Below are 23,538 nucleotides of genomic sequence, written 5' to 3' on the forward strand. Positions count from 1 at the left end.
AGACTGACCCATCCCTCTGGAGGATTGTCAGCTCTCTCCCCCTCCTCCGGAATCCTAAGGAGGATGTTCTCAGGGATAGCGAACCCCCTACGAAGGGATCCGAGGTAGTGCTCGGGTATCCTAGAAGGGTATTCCAAACCCTGACCCGAGGTGGAGGCATCACTATCCTCCCCGTCATCGGAGAACCTAAAGTTTCTATCTCTTCGAGCTTGGACTCTAACCTACGAGCTAAATCCTCATCGGATCCTAAGTTGCTGCTAAGAGAGGACGACATGGCAACTACGTTCGAAAGAGAAAATGAGGGAAGAGACCGACCTACCAAAGGTTCGAGCTGCCTTCAGATCGAACTCCAAGAATTCAGGAAACGTAAGGTATGACCTGAATGATTGGGGGTATTTGTAGCTCATCGAAAAAGTTTCCCCACCGTACACGTGTAATCAACGAGCGGCTGGGATCCTCCCGAAAATCCGAAGCGTCGGAATATTTGAATATTCCAACGATAAATGCACCGCAACGGTTATGTTTTCCCACGAATAGGAAGTCGCCACGTGTCTGAAGCGAATCAAATGAACTTTTCTGCCAGGTCGAGATCGGACCAGACAGAGAAGGGGCCAATGTTTGGGGGAAAGAATACCCTGGACACGTGGAGGACAGCCATTGGTGCTCCAGGGTGACCCATGAGTCATGCCCCAGCTCGGCCCGCCGAGATCACCACCACTAGCGTTGACAGATGCTAAGTATGAGGGCCGAGGTGAACCTGGCCGAGGTCCGACCTACCGGGAAGCTCGGTGGGGGCCGATGTGAGCTACTGTCAGCAGCGTGATTATCGGGTGTAACCGTCGGTTCCGAGATTAACGGGTGTAACCGACGGTCCCGAGATTACCGGGTGTAACCATCGCGAGATTAGCGGGACTACCACCCATAAGTAGAGGACTTCACTCCACGATCAGGTACGATGATTTCTGACCTCGAACTAAACTGGGAATCCGACCTATACTGACTTGATCGTCGGAGTGCTCACCTTTTTGTGTAGGTCCGCCCAAGTATTCAGATCGGTCCGGAGGCCGAGTTCGAGCTGCAACCTGAAATACACTGTTGTGCATATCCTTGCATAAACAAACATAAACTTTGGATTCCATCAAATTAGATTATAGAATTTGATGAGTAGTATTCAATTTTTAACTCCTAAATAAATATTTGTTTAAAAACTTTTAAAAATAAATTTGTTCCGTGAGTTTAATAAATTATAAAACATATGTCTCGTATAAAATTAATGAAATTTCATAACAAAATACAATGACACTAGAGCTAGAATTTTTATTAGTTCTTAAATATTAGTATTAGGAGATTTGTTCAAAGGGTCGATTTCATGTATTAATTGATTTTAATTTTGGGGAAGGTTTGATTCTATTAGCAAATTAAGGGAGATTTTTACTATTTTATGAAATTGATACTGTTTTTCAATGTCATGTTTAGAGGTAAAAGTTTAAAATTGATTTTTTTTTCTTCTTTCATATCACATACAACACTTAATCTATCTACCCCCATTTCCTATCTCCTATCATCTGTTGCACAGGTCCTCTCTTTTTCTGTCTTTTTGTTTTGTGTTTTGATTTTTTTTTCTTTATGTTTTGTTCTAATCTCAAGGTGCATACACCCATCAGTTTTTTCATAAATACAGTGTCAATAGAGAAGAACGGGTGGGTGAGAGCGCCCCTCAAAATTCTAAAGAATTTAAAAGGAATGAGTTCAAACCGTACTTGTCATCTATCAAATTCATTAACCGGGGGCCACCCGCGTCCGCCTAAGATCCGGACTCAAGAGACATCAAATGTTTATTGTAAATTCTTGAACGCTCGAACTTGAAACATTTAAACCTATTTGACTAAGAGACTTCAAGCCCTTGCAAAAAAAAAATTATTTATCAATACTATTATTTTATCTCTATCTTATCTCTAGTAGATGTATGCATGGACACGATTCTCTTGACTTGTGTATAAATAGGAGCAGTGGTTTTGGGGTTTGTACAACCAAAGAGTAATTCACAATTACAAACTCAGATCGGCAAAAATGCTTGATGGGGTATTTGCAATGGCTGCAGAAGAGGGAGCGAGGGAGGCCGATTACCGGAGGAGGATGGAGGAAGAAGAAAAGAACTACGTCGCTGGCAACAAATTTCCCCGGCGTTTCGCCATCAAATCGAGCCACAATGACAAGTACTTGCGGTACATAAACTACGACAGCAACGAATCATTCGACGGTGTTCTCCAATTCACCGGCGGAAGAATGATAAGTCCATACACCAAGTTCGAGTTCGTGCATTCCAACGTCAAGGGATGCTTCCACATAAGATGCTGTTACAACAACAGATATTTGGTTCGTCGCGACGAGAAATCATCATATATCGTCGCGACTGCCTCCGATCCTGTAAATGACCCTTCTGATTGGAGATGTACGTTGTACGAACCCTTATATGATTCCAAAAACAAGGGGCATCAACTTCGCCACTATCAGCTTTCCAAACTCGTGTATATATACAATAGTCCCGAAGTCCCCGAAATTCCTAATGCTGCCAATCCCCAAGGCAAGCAGGATTCTAAGCAAGCATTCTACACCATCGTGGATTGGGACTCCATCTTTATACTGCCCAAGTATGTGATCTTGAAGGGAACCAATGGGCAGTACCTCGAGTTTAATTGGGAAAATCTTCTTCAATGTGCAGGCTCTAATGCTAAAGATAGTTCTATTGTTTATGAGATCCTCCCTACAAAAGATGGCAATATTCGTATGAAGCATGCTACATCGAGTGTGCTTTGGTTTCGTGGTCGTCGTAATTGGATAATCGCCAAAATAATAGATGCTAATACCAACGATCCCAACGCCTTGTTTTGGCCCTTCAAAGTTCAAGACAACATCGTGGCTTTTCGTAATTTGGGTAAGCGTTTATTAATATTTATGGGGTTCCATCTCAAAACCAATTGGCAATGGGAGGAGTAGCCCTACCTCCTTAAGATCGTGGCTCTTTTGAGCCATCGATTGTGGCTGGATCTCATTTGAGCTTTTGCACTCTGATACCATATGTATATGGATTTGGTTCCATCTCAAAACCAATATTACACAATGAGAGGAGTAATGCATATCTATTATAAATCGATGTAAGATTTATTTTCTTTTCAATGTGGATTCTTAGCAGCATTCACTCAATTTAAAAGCTTAAGCTTTATTTTCTAGGCCGAATTCCATCTCAAAATCAATTGACAATGAAAGAAGTAGCCCACCTATATTATAAACCATTGCTAGGTCTCTTATCTTACAAATATGAGATCCTTAACCATATATATAGCTGAGTTAGAGTAAAAAATTAATCTTTTTTATTCATATTTTTTAACAGGTAACGATCGTTTCTGCGTGAGATCCACTAGCACCTATACGGATTGTTTGAATGCTGATGCGAGTTTACTTTCAAGCCTGGCGCACATGGAAGTAGAGGAGCCTGTAGTGTCAAGGACCATTGATATGCTGAGGTACAAGCTGAATGATGCAACAATTTATGATCAAAAGGTGTTGAGCATGGCCAAAGGAGACGCTATCAACAAGACAAAAGAAATCGACACAGTAACCTTTAAATTTTATTATGAGAAGAAAATGAAGACAACCTGGAGTGCTACCCTGTCATCCAAGATTGGTCTGACCACAAAATTTAAATTAAATGGGATCCCTATTATTGGAAGTGGAAGTATTGAAATTTCAACTGAGCTTGGGACTGAATATTCATGGGGAAAAACCGATAAACATAAAAGTATAATTGAACTTACTTATCCTGTGACTGTGCCTCCAATGTCCAGAGTGGAGATTAGTGCTGTGGTGAAACAAGGGATGTGCAAAGTTCCTTTCACCTACCGTAGAAATGATGTTTTCTACAATGGCCGTACGGTTACTTCTTATTACAGCGATGGACTTTTCACTGGTGTCAACTCCTACGACTATGAATTCAGTTCTAGAGCTGTGCCAATGGAGTCACCACAAGGGTAAATTTGTTAAGCTACTTTCACTTTCTTTCTTAAGGTAATTTTCTCTGTTGTTTGTGAAGAATAATGGTTGAGAAACCAAGTTTGATTTGTTTGGTAGTATGGTATGTGTTTGGTATTTATTTAGCGAAATGGTAGATACGTCGTAATGACAAAAAATGGGAGGATTTTATGGACTAAGAGGAAGTAAGAACTTTAATATCTTCCCAAAGGATGGCGGATGAAGAGGGACAATCCGTGAACGTTTGCTTGTTTCTCTCGAGCCAAACAGATCGAAGGAAGGATGGAGCCAACAACATTTTGTCATAGGATGAATCTGCTTTACTGCTATGTGTTTGGTGTTTATTTATGTGATGTAACTTTTGAATGTCGGATAATAAACTCGTTTTTTGATCATTTGAATATTTTCGAATTAGTCATGGGAGAATTATATTAGTATAAATAACTTTCTTCCTTTTTTTTTTATTCCATTGTTTTTATTTGGATGAGTTTGTTTCTCTTCTGGAAAAGATACCGGAGCATGATATTGTATAAATAAATAATAATAATATAATGTGTTAAAATGAAATAGTAATTTCAACACCATATAACAATGAAATCATTTAATCAAATCAACTTAATAAATTAAAAATTGCGAATGAAATTTTTTTAAAAACTAAAAACAAAAACAAAAAAATTTGTAAAGGTCTCTCTTGAAATATGTATTTTTAAAAAACTTAAAATGCGAATTATTTTAAATCTAAACCAAAATACAATATATTTATTATAACTAAACAAACTTAACCATAATCCAACTTTTCCTCATATTTTTTATTTATTATCTTTTTTATTATCGTGCCCTACTTTTTTTTTTCCTTGTCAAAATAATACTTCAACTAATAAAAATACCAACTAATAAAAATACTAAAAAAGAAGTCAAAAATAGTTTTAAAAGATCAAAGAGAGATTTTAAATATATCAAACTACCCATTACTTTGCAAATTTATTTGAAACTGAATTTTTACCCTTCTGTATTTCTCTTAAAGGAGTTTTTTTTACCCAAATTAGTGTTATAAAAATTGAAATAAAAAGATACAAAACCGAAAGAAGACAATACCAAGCCAAATAGAAAAAAATTTGTATTTTGATTGAATGGTTATCCAAAAAACTGTAGGTAGAATGGAGGCAAAAGAGAAAATGATCTGTGTGCAATTTGCATAATAAAACAAAGGTAGAGTGATGTAACTAAATTTTGTAAACAAGATAAATTTATTTTCTCATATAAAATAAGATAAATTTGCATTTTGTTACTTTTTAATTCAAAATCCTTTTAAATCCAACGTATTTTGAACCGAATTTTTTTTTTTTTTTAGCAAAACTTGATTTCAAATTTTTTTATGATTTCAAATTCATTATTTTTCTTACTAATCAAACAATCTTCTTTTTCTTACTATCAAACCGCATAAATGATGGTAAAATTACTGTTCTTTGCAAATCCTTTTAAATCAGAGGTTCCAAAGGCAGGTTAAACTTTTTGATCCTTCTTCAAGATTTGTGCTCATGATTGATACCTTCTTTTTTATGCAGCGGTTAATTTTACACAATTGTACTTTATTGACTTAGAGCAATCTTCGGTCGGGTGACCTCTTAATTGCTGAAAATCAATTAAAAATCCCTTTCAAGATTAATGGGTATATCTATTATTGTTTTTTTTTTTATTTTTTTACTTGATGAATGGTAGGTTCAAATTTTTATCCCATTTTTCTAATGTACTATTTTAAAATATATGTAGGTTAGATTATGACAAATTTGGCAATTGTTTTTATTTATTATTTTTTTTCCTTTTAGTTCAGTAAATAGAGGAGGAGACATTGAATCGCAAAAATATTGATAAGTGTTCTATTTATTTAGGACATTTTTCTTTTAACATACAATTGCTCCAAGTTTTATTTTTAATTTTTTTTTTGTAACAAGTGGGGTGAGGATTCAAACTCACAATCTCATGTTGGAGATAGATGTTAATATATACCATTGAGCTACATTCAAGTTGGCATTTGCTTCGAGTTAAGAAAATTTATATTTATATGATATTTATGAATATTTCATTGGAAAGTGCACTTTTTTTTTTGATAAAAAATCACATTATTTACCATCAAGGAGCTAGTATGTGAGAAAATGCACATTATTCTAGATATAATTATCAACTATTTTAAGTCGTTTTTTTTTTAACAATGCTGGCCTGGCTTTAGGTAATGTGCTTTTATTTTTCTATTTTTAGAAAAAATTTAAGGCAAAAACTTTGCTGTGCTCTCAATTTGATGGAAATATCCATGAAAGTATTGGTAAATCTCGATATACTTAATATGTCAGAAAAAATTAATAAAAAATATTTATTTATTTATTTTATTGAAAAGATACTTCATTTAAACAAACAGCATACCATTAAGGCTACAATTTTCCACTGCTTGAAGAAGCCAAATTGTAAAATAAAAAAACCACAAAAGTGGATAACCAGACCGAATTGACGATTCTTCTCTCTCGAGAATATTAAATTAACACATAAGCATTTCATATTCTTTTTAAATGTTAAAAATCGTAAATATTAACATTATGTCCAAATTACTGATATTTTGTTGTTTATTTTTTATATTTTATGGATTTTAAAATTTGTTGTTTTTTGTTTTTTATTTTTTATTTTTTGCTTTTTTAGCAATATTTGGGTGTCAATTCACCCCTTCTGTAGATATCAAACTCACGGACACATGGATTATCCATTGATGGGATGTGAATGCATTATTGTACCTCCACTACTAGAAAATTGGGTTTTCATGACGCTCATGAATAGTACTAAATACTGTTCAAAATAAAAATATATGTCACGAAAGGCAAAAAAATGCATTTTTGGACGAAAAAAACGGAGATTTCCAAATATTTGACCTTTCGTGACGTTTTTTAACCGTCACAAAATGGTGGTCAAAAAGTTGGTTTTTCATGACAACTAAAAAACGTCACGAAAGATTGATGCGCGTTTTTGGCGGGAAATGATGGAGTGTTCCAAATTTTTGACTTTTTGTGACGTTTTTCTAACCGTCACGAAATGATCGTCAAAAAGTTGGTTTTTCGTGACGTTTAAAAACTGTCACGAAAGGTTGAGGTGCGTTTTTGGCGGGAAATGACGGAGTGTTCCAAATTTTTTACTTTTCGTGACGTTTTTCTAACTGTCACGAAATGGTAGTCAAAAAGTTAGTTTTTCGTGACATTTAAAAAACATAGTGAAAAATAGATTAAAAAAATAATTAATTAACTTAAACTCTTTCAAGCTAATTTGATGGAATATATTATTTTTTTTAGGCATTGTTAGAATTTAAGTTAACAAAACATAAAAATCTAAAATTTAGGTGGTAGAAATTCTCACTAAGTAAATTTTGAATCCCATTAAAAATAAATATTATTTTTGTATTTCTATTTCATTTTAAAAGAAAACATATTTAGGAATGAGTCAATTTCCATTATTTTATATTATTTTTCACCCTAAATGTAACGACTCGCGTTCGCGTTAGTTTGCTTTTAAGACTTAATTTGTGTTTTCGGATTTTCCCGTCGGATTTTCTCCTAAGCTGATAATTTAAATCTTTCGATTTTCTAAATTTAGGATTCTATTTTTGGGTAAGTTAGCATTTAATTAGAATTTAAGTTTAATTTTATTGGACCAAGATAAATTAAGTTAACGAATTTTACACAGAGAATTTTAATCAATTATAGACGAAGGATTTTAATCAAGATAATTTTACAAAGAGAATTTCATAGATTTTTTTTTTCTTCCATCGAAAAAGATTTAATTAATGCTTATAATTTCAATACGAAGGATTGAAATTTGAAATTACAAATCTTGGAAAAATGAAAATACAAATTATTTTTTTTCAAATTTAATTACAAAGTATAGAAAAGGAATAGAGAAAAAGAGGTAAATTAACTTAAAGATTTTGGTAAATATGTGGGGACGGTGCTTTAAAAATAATCCCCAAATTCATTTCTGTCTCTCATTCATTCTCACCCCCCAAATCGATTTTTCATCGCCATCGCCCAAGCACAGTCACTCCTCGCCGTTCGTCTGTTCGTAGCCCTGCACTGTCGCCACCATCCATCGTCCACCGTCCATGGCTGCTGCTTTTCACCCTTCACCATTCTTCCTCATTTGCGCCCACCCTCCAAATCAACTTTCCTCTCCCTATTATTGTCGTTCCTGGTTCGTTGTTCGCCATCCGTCGTCTGTGGCCGCCGCTCCTTGCCGTCAGTCACTCGTGAAGTAAATATTTTCTTTAAACATTTTTCCTCCTCCTTTTGTACTTGAAACCGGATTAGTTAATTTCTTATGCTTCTCTCTATGGTTTGAGTGAGAAATAGGAAGGGGAAATTTTGTTGGATTTGAAATTACATATACGTGGGGTGGGGGATTCGAAGGAAGTCCAGTTGTTTCACTATTTTTTAGACTCCGACTCTCTCCTTCTCTGGCTCACCGATGGACACGGTTGCTCTGCTTTTTCTAAACTTGCGTTTGAAATTGGTAATTATTCATTTCATCATAAATATTTTATTTGATTGTTTGGTGCTTTGTCCCATTGCATTTAGTTTCTATTTAGTTTCATCAACAAATTTCTATCTCCATTTGACTCTTTTGTGCTTTGCCCCATTAATTGATTGACAATTTTGATTGCAATGATTTTTGTATTGCATGTATTCAAAGGTCTATATTTAAAAAAGAGTTATACAATGCTACCCAACTCTTGAGATTTTGACACAACTCTCGAGATTTTGATATAGGGGAGTTGAGACTCTAAAGAGGGAGAGACAAAAACTTTTTTTTTTTTAAACACATTTGAAAATCTCCAAAATGGCAATTAGTAGGCAAGTTTTGTCCTTAAGAAGACTAGTTTTTAACTTCTTCATGGTATCTCATCCATTGTTAGACTAACTTTTATGGTTCTAAATAATCCTTTGTGTACCTGCTTCACAAAATGGAAACAAGTGCACAAAAAGGTAATTGATGTGGACTTTTGATTCATCATGTTAAAATCTTTTACTTTGAAGATTTAATTGATGACTATAATTTAGTAATTATGAAACATATTTGCATTGGTTTGAGACCGTAAAGTGTAATTTATTGGTGAGCCTATTAGTTGTATGCATAGTGTAGGTGTGATAGTTAGTTTTTCATTACTAACTTGGAATCTAGAGATACCCATATTTTTAACTATTATACAAATCTTCCTATTTAAACTCTTCCTATTTCTTCCAGCTTGCTTAATTAATTTTATTTTATTTTCTTTCCTAAATAAGAAGTTCGGTGGTTAATTAAAGACTTGAGAAGCTGTCGAGATGTGTCCCTATTTAAATTCATAGTTAATTTTGTGTGAGAAAATTCAAAAAAATTGTGCAACTTTGGATAATAATGCAATGGTTCTTGAGAAGATCTCAAGCGTGAAAATTTTAACCAAGTTCACATGTGCTTCAATTTTTTAAGAACGTACGAATTCTTTCTATTAACATGGTTTTCATTAAACTGGATTAATCACTATTCCTAATTTTTTTTGAATGTTACAGAAAATAACTTGTGACTTGTTTGAGGTTTGTTTTTAAGTTATTTTGATCAATCTTGAGCTAAATCTTCTTCATTTCGTGGTGCATTCCGGTTTTCATTGTTGCTTGTATTTAAGGTACGTTGTGAACTAATTTGTATTGGTTGTTGATTTGATTAATTTTTGCTATAAATATGAAATATTCAATGAAACCTAACTTCTTTATGGTTGGTGCGTCGATAAGTGACTTATTAGTTTATTTGTTATATAAGTAAAGTTGTTACGTTAGTGTGTTGGATTTAATTAGTTGTTCTTTTGTTATGAGTATGATGCCTTTTTGGAATTGTAGAAAGTTCTGCCTTAAATTTCGTTTCGATATGATTGATTGATCTTAAAAACTATGCTTGTTTTTTAGTATGATTTTAGTTTGATTTTTATTATAATTATTGCTATATTTTCTTTTCGGGTTCTTCTAATTTGGCTACTATGAAACTTTTCCAAGTATAATAGAATTCATAAAGAAGAGACATGAAGCTTTTAGCTAGGTTTATTTTGAGAAATACTTATTTGTTTCTTGTTTTTATTTATCTTTTGCTTGCTTGTTTCGTGTAGCTGTTCAATAGTTCTTCAAATTATTTCCATACGTTTTTTAATGATTTCATGTGAAACGTGATTTTTGATCACCTGTTCTATATGTTGGAAGAAGAGGTTTGTTTGTATTCTTTGTTCTTCCTCATTTCTTTCCCTTTTTCATTCCCTCGGAGTTAGTGAAAGCTTTGTTCATATTGGAGGCACCTACTTTGCGTTTTTTCCCTTTACTTTTCTATATAACTTAACTTGATGTCTGTTGTTTTGCAGCTTGGTGTCTTTCTGAACTAGAGAGTTTTGGACCTTAAAGTTTTCCAGCTTTGGACTCGTCGTCTAGTTGTATCGGCTAGTCTTCTTAGAATCTTTGGTCGTGAAGTTGTTGAGCTTCCTATAGTTGCCACTGGTAGAAAACATCAGGGCTGACCACCGCGCTCTTCGTCAATCTTTGGGTACTATTCCTTTCTATCTTTCCTTAATTAACCATATAGGGTTTGACATTTAGTTTCTGTTGGTACATTTATGAAAGTATTTTGTTGTGTTGGGAGATATGGTAAAATTGTTTAATGATGTAGAAACTTGTTGGCTACCCTAAGTTTGTCAGTGGATTTGAGAATGAACTGTTGCATGGTTGTTGTGTGGAGAGTGTATCATGAGTTTGTAAGAACGATGTATATAACCTTGTTGGCTATCCTAAGTATGTTAGTGAGTTTTAGTTGGGATCTGCTTCTGCTAGAAACCGAAATCGTTCGATGTTGCGATTCATTTTTTTTTAAAAGCATGTTGGTGTTGTTTTGGTTTAATGTTTGGAACGATCCCATGAAAGCTTGAAAATGGATGCTGGATTTCTTTGTTTGAGTTTAAAGCGTGCTATATTGACATTTTTTACTTCTTTTCTTGATTAATGATGCGGTCTTGGTAATAAACGTTTGGAATTTAATATTTACAAGTTGTGTTTTTTATGCTACGCACGTCTTATTGATCTTCTATCGTCAACATGTTAGTAGTGAAATGGATAAGTCATGGATGAAGAAAAATAGATTGTCCAAAGAGTATGAAGTAGGAGTTAAACATTCATTGAATTTGGGTTGAGTCATGCCAATAGTTCTAATTCCATCTGATGTCCTTGTTTGAAGTGTGGGAATCTGATGGTGATGATATATATCAGTACTTTTTGTTTAATTTATATAGACAGATGCATCTAAAACTGATACGAATTTATGCACTATTATAAACGCTTAAGTGAACGAAATAGAGAATTGCGGGGAATGCATGTGTACAACCACAGGTTGTCACGAAAGGGGTACGCGAATCTATCAGAAGAATTGGAGTGGGCCGAGTTTGTTGGGTCCTACCTTACTTTTTCATAAGATGTGTATTTACTTTTTTTGGCCGACCATGAACTCATGTTGCATATAATATTCTTTTTTGCTTGCACATTGTTCGAGTTCATGGTTGATGTATTGGTAGCAACACTTTTGTCTCGCTTATTTTTGGAATGCTGGCCACCTTATACTTTCAAGACGAAGAGAAAAACTTTGGTGTGAGTTGTTAACTATATCACTGTTTATTCATTTGAAGGTGTAGTACTTAGAGTAATCTGAATATTTAAATTTTCTGGTAGGACTACTTCGTCATACACACTACTTTGACGTATCTATTTTGTCAGACAATAAATTTTTGGTTGGCTTCGTAGCTCAATGCATATGCGGTACTGTATTATTTAAAACTTTGTTTGGATGTTATTGTTTATGTCAAGTTTTTTAGAAAGCTCATTTTCCTAAGTTGCTTATTATTGGTTTAGATGACAGGAGCAATCTTCGCACTAGAAATGCTTGTCGAACTGCGTTCGGGTGAGCTGAAGCATGTTGTGCCCGTTTCATTCAAAGTTCCATCATAACACAGGTAAGCTATTTTAAGCTTTTCGTCATCATTCATACTATAGCATTTGAATATTAAATACTTATGAATCGAACTTGTTATATGCTGGGACTATAGCTATATTATTGAGTACGTTTACAAGAAATATTGATTATTGATTATAGACGAGGAATGTACGTTTACAATCCCTCTGCTATTTTAGCTAGTTTGTGTTATATTGTTTAAGTTCATTTTGTGCTATGCTGCTGAAGGATATAGAATAAGTGTTCGGTTATTTTTGTTATTGTAACCTCTTCAGTTATGTTGGAACTTTGTTTGATCATTTTGTTGGTTATCATATCATATTGATACTTTCCTTACAGGATGATTGTACTGATATTTTGTGCTATGTAATTTAAGGATGTAGAAAAAGTGTAGGCATGTCGTTTATTTGAATCGCGCTTCTTCTGTTTGGTCGTTATGTTGGTTGTTTTATTATATTATCGAATAAGTTGATAAGGAAGACTATGAATGTTGATGAGTAGGTTGGTTTTTGTTTAATCATTTATCTAACTTGACTATTGTTTTTTCATTAGGTCTTTCTTAACCCAAATATGTCGACAATTAGAAATGCAACTAATTGGTGGCTGAGCATCGTTGTTGGGGTTGGTGTGTAAAGAACAAGTTTAATTCTGTAATTATGTAATTTGTGTTTGAGAATACTAATACATTCTAAATTAATATATTACCTTCCTTGTTCATGTTTAATATATTTCAACTTTGTTATGGTAAATTAATATATTTGCGTGTTCGAACGACAATTTAACAATATGATATTTATATTCCGCGACATCTACAATCAAAATTCAATACGTATTCAGTGACCCTCTTTTTATCGTCACAAAATGAAGTCATTAGTGACGTTTTTAAATTGTCACCAAAATATTTTTTAGGACGATTATCAAACATCACGAAATTCACTTTTCGTGACGTGTAAACACCGTCACGAAATACAATTTTCGTGACGGTTGTCACGTGACCTCTCCTACCCTTTTTAAGGTCTTTCCGTTACATTCTATAATCGTCACGAAATCATTTTACATGACGGTTTATGAACATCGTGGAAGTCCATGTCTTTCGTGACGCTAATTAACCGTCACATGTGCTAATTTTGGTGACGTTTTTTAAACGTCTCGTATACCTTTCGTGATTGGCGTATACGTGACGCCAATAAAAATGTCACGAAAAATTTTTGTGACTCCAAAAAAGGTCACGGTAGACCGAATTTCTAGTAGTGCTCTCTTTCCAATCTCACACAAACTAAAATGATTATGATTAAAAATTTCTCCTTTAGACCTCGGCTTGATTTTTTTTTTTAATATAGCAAACCGTGAGGATGGAGATTCGAATTCACAACCTTTTGGTCACAAATATAAAACTAAACCCACGTTGGCGAAAAAAAAAAGAATATCCTACTATAATATTTAAATCATAATTTTTAGATAAAAATTGGAAACGACAATGTTAAATTAGTACTTTATCATTTTAGTTTAGTTTTTTTTTATTTTTTAAATCTGTTGAAATTACGTTTAGTTTGGTTTGAGGTGGAGATCATTTTACTTTAGTTAATAGGAGAACAAGAAGTGAATTAATTCATTCCAAACAAATAAGGCATTAAAGTACATTCCATTAAAAAAATAAATTATGAAGCATATGGTTTAATTTGCAATAATATTGAATAATTGTGATGTTTTCCCTCCAAACTCAGTCCCCAAATTAAATGGTTGAAAATAGCAAATTGTTACGCGCAAAGAGGGGCATTTGGCAATGATAAAATAAGATTACTCTTTTTGAGCATTGAGAGGAGAATATGATTTTTAAAATAAATTTATTTGTAAAATAGGGTAGAAATGAAATTAGTTGAAATTTTGTCAGTTTTTATTAATATACATGGGGTTCGATCTCAAAGTCAATTGGCTATGACAGGAGAGGAGTAGTTCATGTTTATTATAAACCATTGTTAGGTCCCTTTTCTTTTTAATATGGGATCCTAATCAGTTTTTTCTTGGCTTGTTTGAAACTTATCTCTTCCCTAGGAAAGAAAAAAAAAAGGGGACCGATGCAAAATATATATTTAGAAAATTATCTGCAAACGACAACCTCCAAAGTGTAATGTGGATCATGTGGTGTATGGTAATTGATCATATTGGCCAATCTGAAGATAAGACGGCGTGTGGTGTGGAGTAAGGGATCATATTGGCCAAACTGAAGATAAGACGACGTGGTGTGGGGTAAGGGATCAAATTGGCCAAACTGGAGATAAGACGGCGTGGTGTGGGGTAAGGGATCATTTATTGCATTAGAAGAACTTAATTGTTTTTTATATAATTTTATATTGATATATGTATATATGAATTAATTATGTTCAAAATTACACAATGAAAACCTCCAAAATCTTTGGAATCTAATAACATTATCTATTGGTAGCAGGTGTGTGTTGCAATAGCAAAGAAATGTTAGCCCCATCAAACTTCCCCAAACTCTAAGAAAATTAAATGACACATCGAAACTTCCAAAAATCATAAATTTATTGACTCAATATCTTTTGTCCATATGATTAACGGGGCAAAAATAAAAAGGGAATCTTTAGATTTGCCTGTGATGATGGGACACATGGCTCATGGTCCTCATTTGATTATCTTTTCTTGGTAAGAAAAGACAATTATAAGGACAATGATTGAAGACATGTCTAGAAATTTCAATAGGACAATTTAGGCTTCATTAAAAGAAAATTCAATAAATATGATTTGATAAAGTCTCTTCTGTCCTTTTCATTTTATCGTCTTTTACTGCTCTGCTTGTTCGCGGGGAGAATATTGAATTTTAACTTTAAGATAATGATAAGTATCTTAATTATTGACGTTTTTTTTTTGGAGATCACCTAACATATAATTACTCCAAATTACCTATAACTGAGGGGTTTTGATGGTCACCTTGCAGAGCTCGTCTCCGAATGGAGTGGGGGAAGCCTCGACTACGTCTCCCGTGAGACTCGAACCACACCTTATTATAATATATAATAACCGTCCACTATTTTGAGTCCCTTTTTTTAACAATGGTTGCATGGTTTTTAGTCAAAGTTTTTTTTTTTTTTTTATTAACAAAGAATCCTAGGCAAAGCTTTATCGAGGTTTCAATCTTTATGGAAATATCAGATGTGAATATAGATTAAATGTCAATGTAATGAATATTTTAGAAAAAAAATTAATGAAAATTATTTAAATTTACACATAAGCATTTTACCTTCTTTTTAAATAAGTTCAAAATTATAATTATTAATATTAGGTTCACATTAGGGATATTTTGTTTATTTTTTTTCATATTTTATTGATTTTTTTTTTTTTTTGCAATAGTATGAAAAGTTCTATTCGCCCTTTATGTCGATGTCGAACTCATAAACATATGAAAATATCGACACCTACATTTTAGTTTTTCAAATATAGCTAATGTTTTGAAAAAAACGGAGGTCTAAATAATAAAATGTCAAATTTACCCTTATAGCACTGATATACTACTGATCTATATATCTGATATATACTTGATGTACCTCTGATTTATTACTGATGAATCACTTATATAACTATTATATCTACTAATATATTTTTTTTATATCATTTTCACTATTGATTTACCACTAATGTATTTATAATATATACTTGATATGTCTCTGATATACCATTGATATAATACTGATATACAATTGATTTACTTTTGATATAAATACGATATCTACTAATATAACTTCTAATATGGTTTACCACTGCTATATGCATGATATAATTATGATTTCTACTAATATAAGTTCTGATATGATTATATGATTTACCATTGATTTACCACACTTATGTATATTTGATATATACTTGATATGCCTCTAATTTACTGCTCATATACAAATGATATATCACTTCTATAACTATGATATCTACTAATGTAACTTCTTATATGATTATATGATTTACCACTAATATAACATTGATATATCTTCGATATATACTTAATATGCCTCTAATTTACCACTGATATACCTCTAATATAAATATGATATCTACTGATATAACTATGTTATCTGTTTGTTGATATATTTTTAATATATCCACTAATTTATTTTCAAATGAAACCAATGGTGAAAAAAAAATGAAATCTAAGGTTATGGCATAAAAGATTGATCTGGACCATCCACGTCTAAAAAAAAAGAAACAAGTTAATGATCTGATATACTTTATAAATGTAAACCGCTGATATCCCTTATATTGAGTAACTAATTAATATTCGTATAGATTAAATAGTAGTGATATAACAATCAATATTTTTGTAAGTATTAGTACATCAATAAAAAAATCGCAGTGATAAACTATAACTTAAACAGTTGATATACCATTGAAAACTCAACATTTGATATTGCTATATTTAGTATATCAGTTACAAATATATATAATGTATCATAAATAGAGGTACATCAGATGTAGATCGGAAGTATATCAGATAGACATTAGATGTGTATATCATATGTCATAAGGATAAAATTGGAATAATAAAAATTTCGAAAATTAAAATTAAAATATTTTGCCATATTTTCAAAATACAACATTTTTATAAATATGTATAAAAATTTTGCTACCCAATACAACTTTCCTTTTTTTTCTTTTGAATACAACAACACGAGAGGACGGGGATTCAAACTCACGACCATTTGGTCATAGTCATGAATCTAAATTTAGGTCGACAACAAACAAAAGTATACACAAATAAAACTTTTCAATCATAATTTGTAGATAAAAACTAAAAAACGTTAAATTAGTAATTTATCATTTTATCTTAGTTTTTTTTTTTTAAATTTTGGATAAGAACAAGATTTTGGAATCATTTTTAGTTTGGTTTGAGATAATTTTATTTTAAATAGGAGAACAAGGAGTGAATTCAATTGAAATTCATTCTGGACAAATGAACAAATAAAGTAACAAAATGTTTCTAAAAAATAAAAAATAATAATAATAATAAAAAAAGCAATAAAATGCGTTCTATTAAAAAAAAAAAGTTAAACGAGGAAACATAGTATTTAATTTTTGCAATAATATAAAAGAATGGTTATGTTTTCCCTCCAAACTCAAATGGTTAAAAATAGCAAATTGTTACACGCAAAGAGGGACATTTGGCGATGAGAAAATAAAATTACTCTTTTTGCAGTTTGAAAAGAGATTGTGATTTCTAAACTAAATTAATTTATAAAATAGGGCAGAAATGAAATTAGTTGAAATTTTTTATGGTAGGTTTTTAGATCGAAACTTATCTGTTCTTTAGAAAGGAAAAAAACAAAAGGATATAGAAAATTGACGACCTCCCAAGGGTATGGATCACATGGTATGAGGTATCGTATTATATTCGCCAAATTTAAGATAAGACGATAATGATAAAGTTGGTTATATTATAATAATTTTATCGTGTGTATTTCTTTGATTTTAATAAGGGCCGAATAAATAATAATTTAATATATTAGAAAAGTGTAATAATTTTTTGTATAATTTTTTATTGAGATACGGGTATATGAATTAAAATTTTCCTAATTCATTCACTTAAATTACAAGAAAATTAGATGACATAGAAAATTTCAAAAATTATAAATTTATTGACACAACATCTTTAGGGCAAAAATATAAAGGATCTCTGGAAAGTTATGTACAAATGGAGGCATCCAAAACTGTCAGTCACTTATGTGTATGGTAAAGGCCACTTGAGACGATGGGACACGTGGCTTATGGTCCTCGTTTGACAACAATTAAACATACATCGAGATATGTTTAGATATGTCCTTATTTGACAAAGTCTTTTTGTCTCTTCTATTTTATCGTCTTTTACTGACCTGCTTGTGGCGAGAAGGGAAGAGAGCAGGATAGTGGAAAGGCAATGGTTTCTTGCAGCAGGTCCACCAATAATCGTTCATACTTGCAAATAACTTAGCAAAATTCTATAAATATGCCTAGAAGCTTTATTTTCACATTTCATTTTTCTTTCCCCTTTGAGAAGAAAAGCAATCCATTAGACTAATTTTCTGAAATATTGATTGTTAGTTGTTTATTAGTTCTTTATCCAACAAATTATTGAATTCGAGAAAAAAAGACTCGTATAATTCTAACTGAAATCAATAAGGTTATGGTAGATCTTAGACGACCTAGGAAAGAGAAAAAAAGTAATAAATCTTCTACCAATAGATTTTAAATATCTTGACTATTATATGATAAATCGATGATTGAATAAATTTTAATGTAAAGTTCATGGAGGATAATAACATATCCCATAAAAAATAAACTTAAACCTTAAATAAACTCTATTTTTGTCACCAATACTCTCAATAGTATATTAATTTTTTTATTACTAAAAAAACATATTATAATATAAAAAAAACATCACCATATTGTCACTTCAAAAGCTACCGATACCTAGCTCAAAATCAATTAAAAATCTCTTTTAGGATTAATGCGTCTCTATGTTTGTTTTTTTTTAATAATTTTTTTTTTGTACTTAATGAATTGTAGGTTCAAATTTTTATCCCATTTTTCTAATGTACTATTTTAAAATATATAGGTTAGATTATGACAAATTTGATTGCTTTTTAAATAAGTTTGATCAAAAAAGTCTGTTATGTTTTCCCTCCAAACTCAGTCCCTACAGCCGTTTGATAAAAAAATCTGTTGTTGATTTTTGGTTTTTTGATTTTTGATTTTTTGTTTTTCAAAAACAAAAAACCAAACGATAACTATTTTTTGTTTTTTGTTTTTAAAAAGTTGGAAAATTGAAAATATATATTAGAGTGATAAAATTCTATGTAGAGTAGAGATTACAATTGTGTGGGTCCTCTTTCATTCTCCTACTCCTACAAATTTTTAGTCATCCGTCTTCACTTCGTTCTTCGATCCAAGAATTGAGATCCAAGTTAAAGAATCCTTATTTGGGGACGGGGATATTCGCGAGGAAAATTGCTAGTTTTATAATTATTTTAGTTATTTTTAGAATTTAAAAAATAAAAAAGTATAATAAATATATATTAATCCTTGCTAGAATTATTATTTACTAGTATAAATAATTAGTTTTAAAAAATATTTGATATTTTATTCACACTTTAGTAAATATGTCAATAATATATATTTTAACTATTCAAAAAATGGAATTAGGGATCGGGTCAGGACATGCATTTTATATTCTTGAGGCGTTGATCGGGCCTTGCGAGAATTTTTGTCATCCCAAATGTAAAGACATGAAAACACAAGTTTAGAGAGATGAAAATAAATTTATGAAAGAAATTTTAGAGAAACAAAGAAAAAGATTTTTAAAAATACAGTGAAAGAAAAGTTAAAGACAAAAAGAGATAAATTTTAGAAAAAAAAAAGTAAAGTTGAGAGGAAAATATACGCTAAAGAAAAAAATAGAGAGAAAAAGAAAAATTACAGTGAGAAAAAATGTAGAGATAAAAACAAAACTGAAATACATTCGTTCGATAAAATAAATAAATACAAAGATAAATAAAAGTTATAGTATAAGAAAATTGAACGAGAATAGAAGGTATAATTTTCTGATAAAAAATAGATTAGGAACATAGATAAAATTTTAAAGAGAAAATTTTAAGAAAATATTAAATTTTTAGACGGGGGATGAGAGTGATCTATTTGAACAAAAGAAAAAAAAAATACATAGAGATGAAAAATTTAGAGAGAACGAGAAATAATGATAAATATTTAAAATACTAAAATTTAGGGAGAAAAATAAATTTTTTAGAGAGATATTTATATAGAAAAAATTTTTAGAGTGAGTAGTAAATTTGTTAGAGGTAATGCCAAAGGAAAAGAAAAAGATGAGTTGCAGAAGAAAAAATGAGATTTTGAAAAATAGAAATCTGTTTTTAAAAATTTTGTATTATTTTTCTTGAAATTTAAAAGCATCTTTTTTCAAAAATTAAAAGCATAATTATGAAACCAGCCCCGAATGAAATGGTTGAAAATATCAAATTGTTTCGGGCAAATAGGGGCGTTTGGCAATAAGATTACTCTTTTTTGCGCTGTTTGAAGAGAATATCGTTTTTAAAATAAATTTATTTATAAAATTGAGTAGAAATGAAATTATAGTTGAAAATTTTTATGGTAGTTTTTGTCTAGCTAGATTGAAACTTCTCTCGCTCCTAGAAAAAATAATAATCATAATAATATTTTTTATGATAAGCAACACAAGATATATATTTAAAAAATTATGATAAGCAAATGATAATATTTTTGTATATTAGAAGACCTTAATTGTTTTTTTTATATATTTTGTGTTTAGATATCTATATCTGAATTAAATTTATCTTAATACCTAAACTTAAGTTTTTGGGTTCATTTGTTATTTAAACATGTTTAAGATTTTAGCAATGAAAACCATCCGCAACACGAAAATTTCTACGTCATCAAAGTAAATTATGTTTTTGTCACCAATACTCTCAATAGTATATTTTCTTTGTTTTGAAAATATATTTTTATTTTTTTATTTTTAGTAAAACACGTAGGGATGGAGATTGAACTCACAACTTCTTAATAATTATCGTTGAGTTATATTCGCTTTAGCACTCTCAATAGTATATTAGTTTTATAATCACTAAAAAAACATATTATAAAAACAAAAAGTTTAAGGATGTTGTCACTTCAAAAGCTAAGGAGATCTAGCTGAAAATCAATTGAAAATCTCTTTTAGGTTCAATGTATCCCTATCTTTTTTTGTTTTCTTTTTCCTTAACGAAGTTATAGGTTCAAATTTTTATCAATGTAATATTTTAAAATAGATATAAGCTTGATTATGAAAAATTTGGCCCTATTTTATTTTTATTTTTTATTTTGTATTTTTGCTTTTAGTTCATTAACAAATGGAGGGTGAGAGATTCAATCTTTTAACCGTAAAGATGTTGATAAATTTCTTATTCATTCAAGAAATTTTTTATGGATGTTGTTTTAATAAAAAATCTTTATTGATAATGGAGTATGTGAGAAACATACTAGAAGACGAACTCACCTTATTATTATAGATAATTACTATCAACTATTTCAAGTTTTTTTTTTTTAAACAATGATTGCAAGGTTTTAGACAAAGTTTTTTTTTTTATTCATAAAGAGTTTTAGGCAAAGCTTTACCGAGCTCTCAAACTTATAGAAATGTTGATGGTAATATAAATAAAATGTAGATATCAATTAATATTTGAGAATAAATTAATGAAAAATATGTAAATTAACACCGCATTTCACCTTCTTTTTAAATAAATTAAAAATTATTATTATTAACATTATGTCAATATTAGTTATATTTTGTTGATTATTTTTATATTATATAGATATTTTCGTAATAGTATGAAAATGCAATTTACCCTTACATCGATGTTGAACTCATAAAAACATATGAAAATATCGACACATGAACAAAAATTGAATATCCTAATTTATAGGATTACCCACTTTGATGCAATGTGAATTGATTCTTGTACCTCTCTTACCGACCTCACAACAAACCAAAATGATTATGATTAACATGTACTCTCGAGATGTTGGCTTGAATTTTTATTTTTATTTTTTTGTTATTTTTTAACAACAACACGTATGAGTGGGGATTCACATTGCCAATATTAATTATTTTTATTTTTTGTTCTGTTACATTTAAGTGATTTAATCATGTCCAAGACTTTAGTAATGAAAACCCTAAAAAAAAATAAAAAATAAAATAAAATAATTACAATCTATTGACACTATATCTATTGATAGTATGGGTGTTGCAGAAACTTGGCAAAAATAAAAAGGGACCAATTCAAGGATCTTTAGAAAATTATGTACACATGGAGACATCCAAAACTGATGTGTATGGTACATGGCTCATGGTCCTCATTTTATTATACCTTTTTTCTGTTACGAGAGACAAACTTGAAAGGACAATAAATGTCAACACCATATGTTTTGATAAAGACTTTTCTGTCTCTTTCACTTTGTCGGAACTCTGATGGTATGTTATTTATTAATCTTCTATCCTACAAATTATTCAACTCGAGAAAAAAGGACTCATATCATTCTAACTCAAATCCATACTATAAAATAAGGTTATATAGTAAATCTTCAACCTACCTGCGTTGAACTAAAAACAGAAGAAGTAAGTAAACCTTCCACCGATAAAGATTATATTTTCAATATCTGGACTATTGTATGGTAAATCTTTTTTCCATTATAGTTCAAAAACAATATTATTTCACGACAATCCATTCATTTGAAAATTATATTATTGGTTCTTTTTCAATCCTATCACAACTTATTGATGACTAATAATTTTGTTTCTTGTTTGTTAAAAATCTCATATTGAAAAAATAAGAGACTTTACGACAATAGTTTATAATAGATATGGGTTCTCCTCATTTTCATGACCAATTGATTGTTTGATGGAACTAGTGAATATTAATATTGTTCAAATTATTTTACATCACGATGATGAACTCAATTATTATTATTAGTCGTTTTCAATCCTATCACAACTCATCGATAGCTAATAATTTTGTTTTCCTTCTTCCAATCATTTTACATCACATGTGATAAACTCAATTATTTTGTTTCTTTTTTAGTATTATTTTTTTATTTCATTGTTAAAATATTTATTAATAATTAGCCACTTTTCGTCAAGTGGAAGCATATGTATGGGCCAATATGGTATCACAGTTCAAATCAGATGACAATTTGAGGACTGGAAAATAAAATGTAAGATTCAATTTGAATAATTTTAAAAATTATGAAATTTATTCTTTCATGTACAAATACCTCTCATAGATTATTATGAATGAAAGATTCTATAAATATATACTGAATTATAAACTTTCTAAATAAGTAATTCAATGTTATTAAAAAATAAATAACTAAATCTTATATCTTATAATTTTCTTAAGAAAATTCTTCGTTAGATAATATTAATTTTTTAAATATATTCACAAAAATATATATATATTTATAAACTCATATTGAAAATATAAAATTTTATGCATAAAGAAAAACACATAAGCTACTCATTCATTTGAGTAATTTGACAAAGTAATTAATTAGTTTTTTTAAGTTCAATACATCGTGGAGGTGGAGATTAAAATATCCAACATCTTGGTAAAAAATATATATGTCTTTAACTAGTTGAATTATGCTTAAATTTAAATAATAAAAATTATTTATTTATTTATAAAATTTTTCATTAAGTATATACTCCATAGAGTATATTTAAATACATAAGAACTTGAACACAACTCCCAATTTTTTTTATATATATATTTTTTGAAAATTTTTGTTACATGATTATTTCGAAATCTTTGACAATGATTGAATAAGTTTTAATGTAAAGTTTGTGGATCATAATAACATATTTAAAGGTGGGAGAATAAATACAAAAGCTAAGATAAAAAATAAACTTTAAACCTT

General features: G+C 30.4%; 1 protein-coding gene across 1 annotated transcript; it reads left to right on the forward strand.

Moving 5' to 3' along the window:
* The first annotated feature begins 2,018 nt into the window (after positions 1 to 2,018).
* LOC111024284 (uncharacterized) lies at positions 2,019 to 4,424 on the forward strand. The gene is made up of 2 exons (XM_022301931.2): positions 2,019 to 2,935; positions 3,392 to 4,424. Exons 1-2 carry the CDS (start codon positions 2,071 to 2,073, stop codon positions 4,030 to 4,032), a joined length of 1,506 nt encoding a protein of 501 aa, XP_022157623.1. The 5' UTR covers positions 2,019 to 2,070; the 3' UTR covers positions 4,033 to 4,424.
* The last annotated feature ends 19,114 nt before the right edge of the window (positions 4,425 to 23,538 follow it).

The sequence above is a fragment of the Momordica charantia genome (assembly GCF_013281855.1).
Source record: "Momordica charantia cultivar OHB3-1 chromosome 7 unlocalized genomic scaffold, Mcharantia_2.0 BLBB01000007.1, whole genome shotgun sequence".
Lineage (NCBI taxonomy): Eukaryota > Viridiplantae > Streptophyta > Magnoliopsida > Cucurbitales > Cucurbitaceae > Momordica > Momordica charantia.

Excerpts from the sequence above, each read along its gene's own strand:
- LOC111024284 (XM_022301931.2), top strand. The coding sequence starts at position 2,071 with ATGCTTGATGGGGTATTTGCAATGGCTGCAGAAGAGGGAGCGAGGGAG. Across the intron at positions 2,936-3,391 it reads CGTGGCTTTTCGTAATTTGG|GTAACGATCGTTTCTGCGTG; the intron begins GTAAGCGTTTAT and ends ATTTTTTAACAG.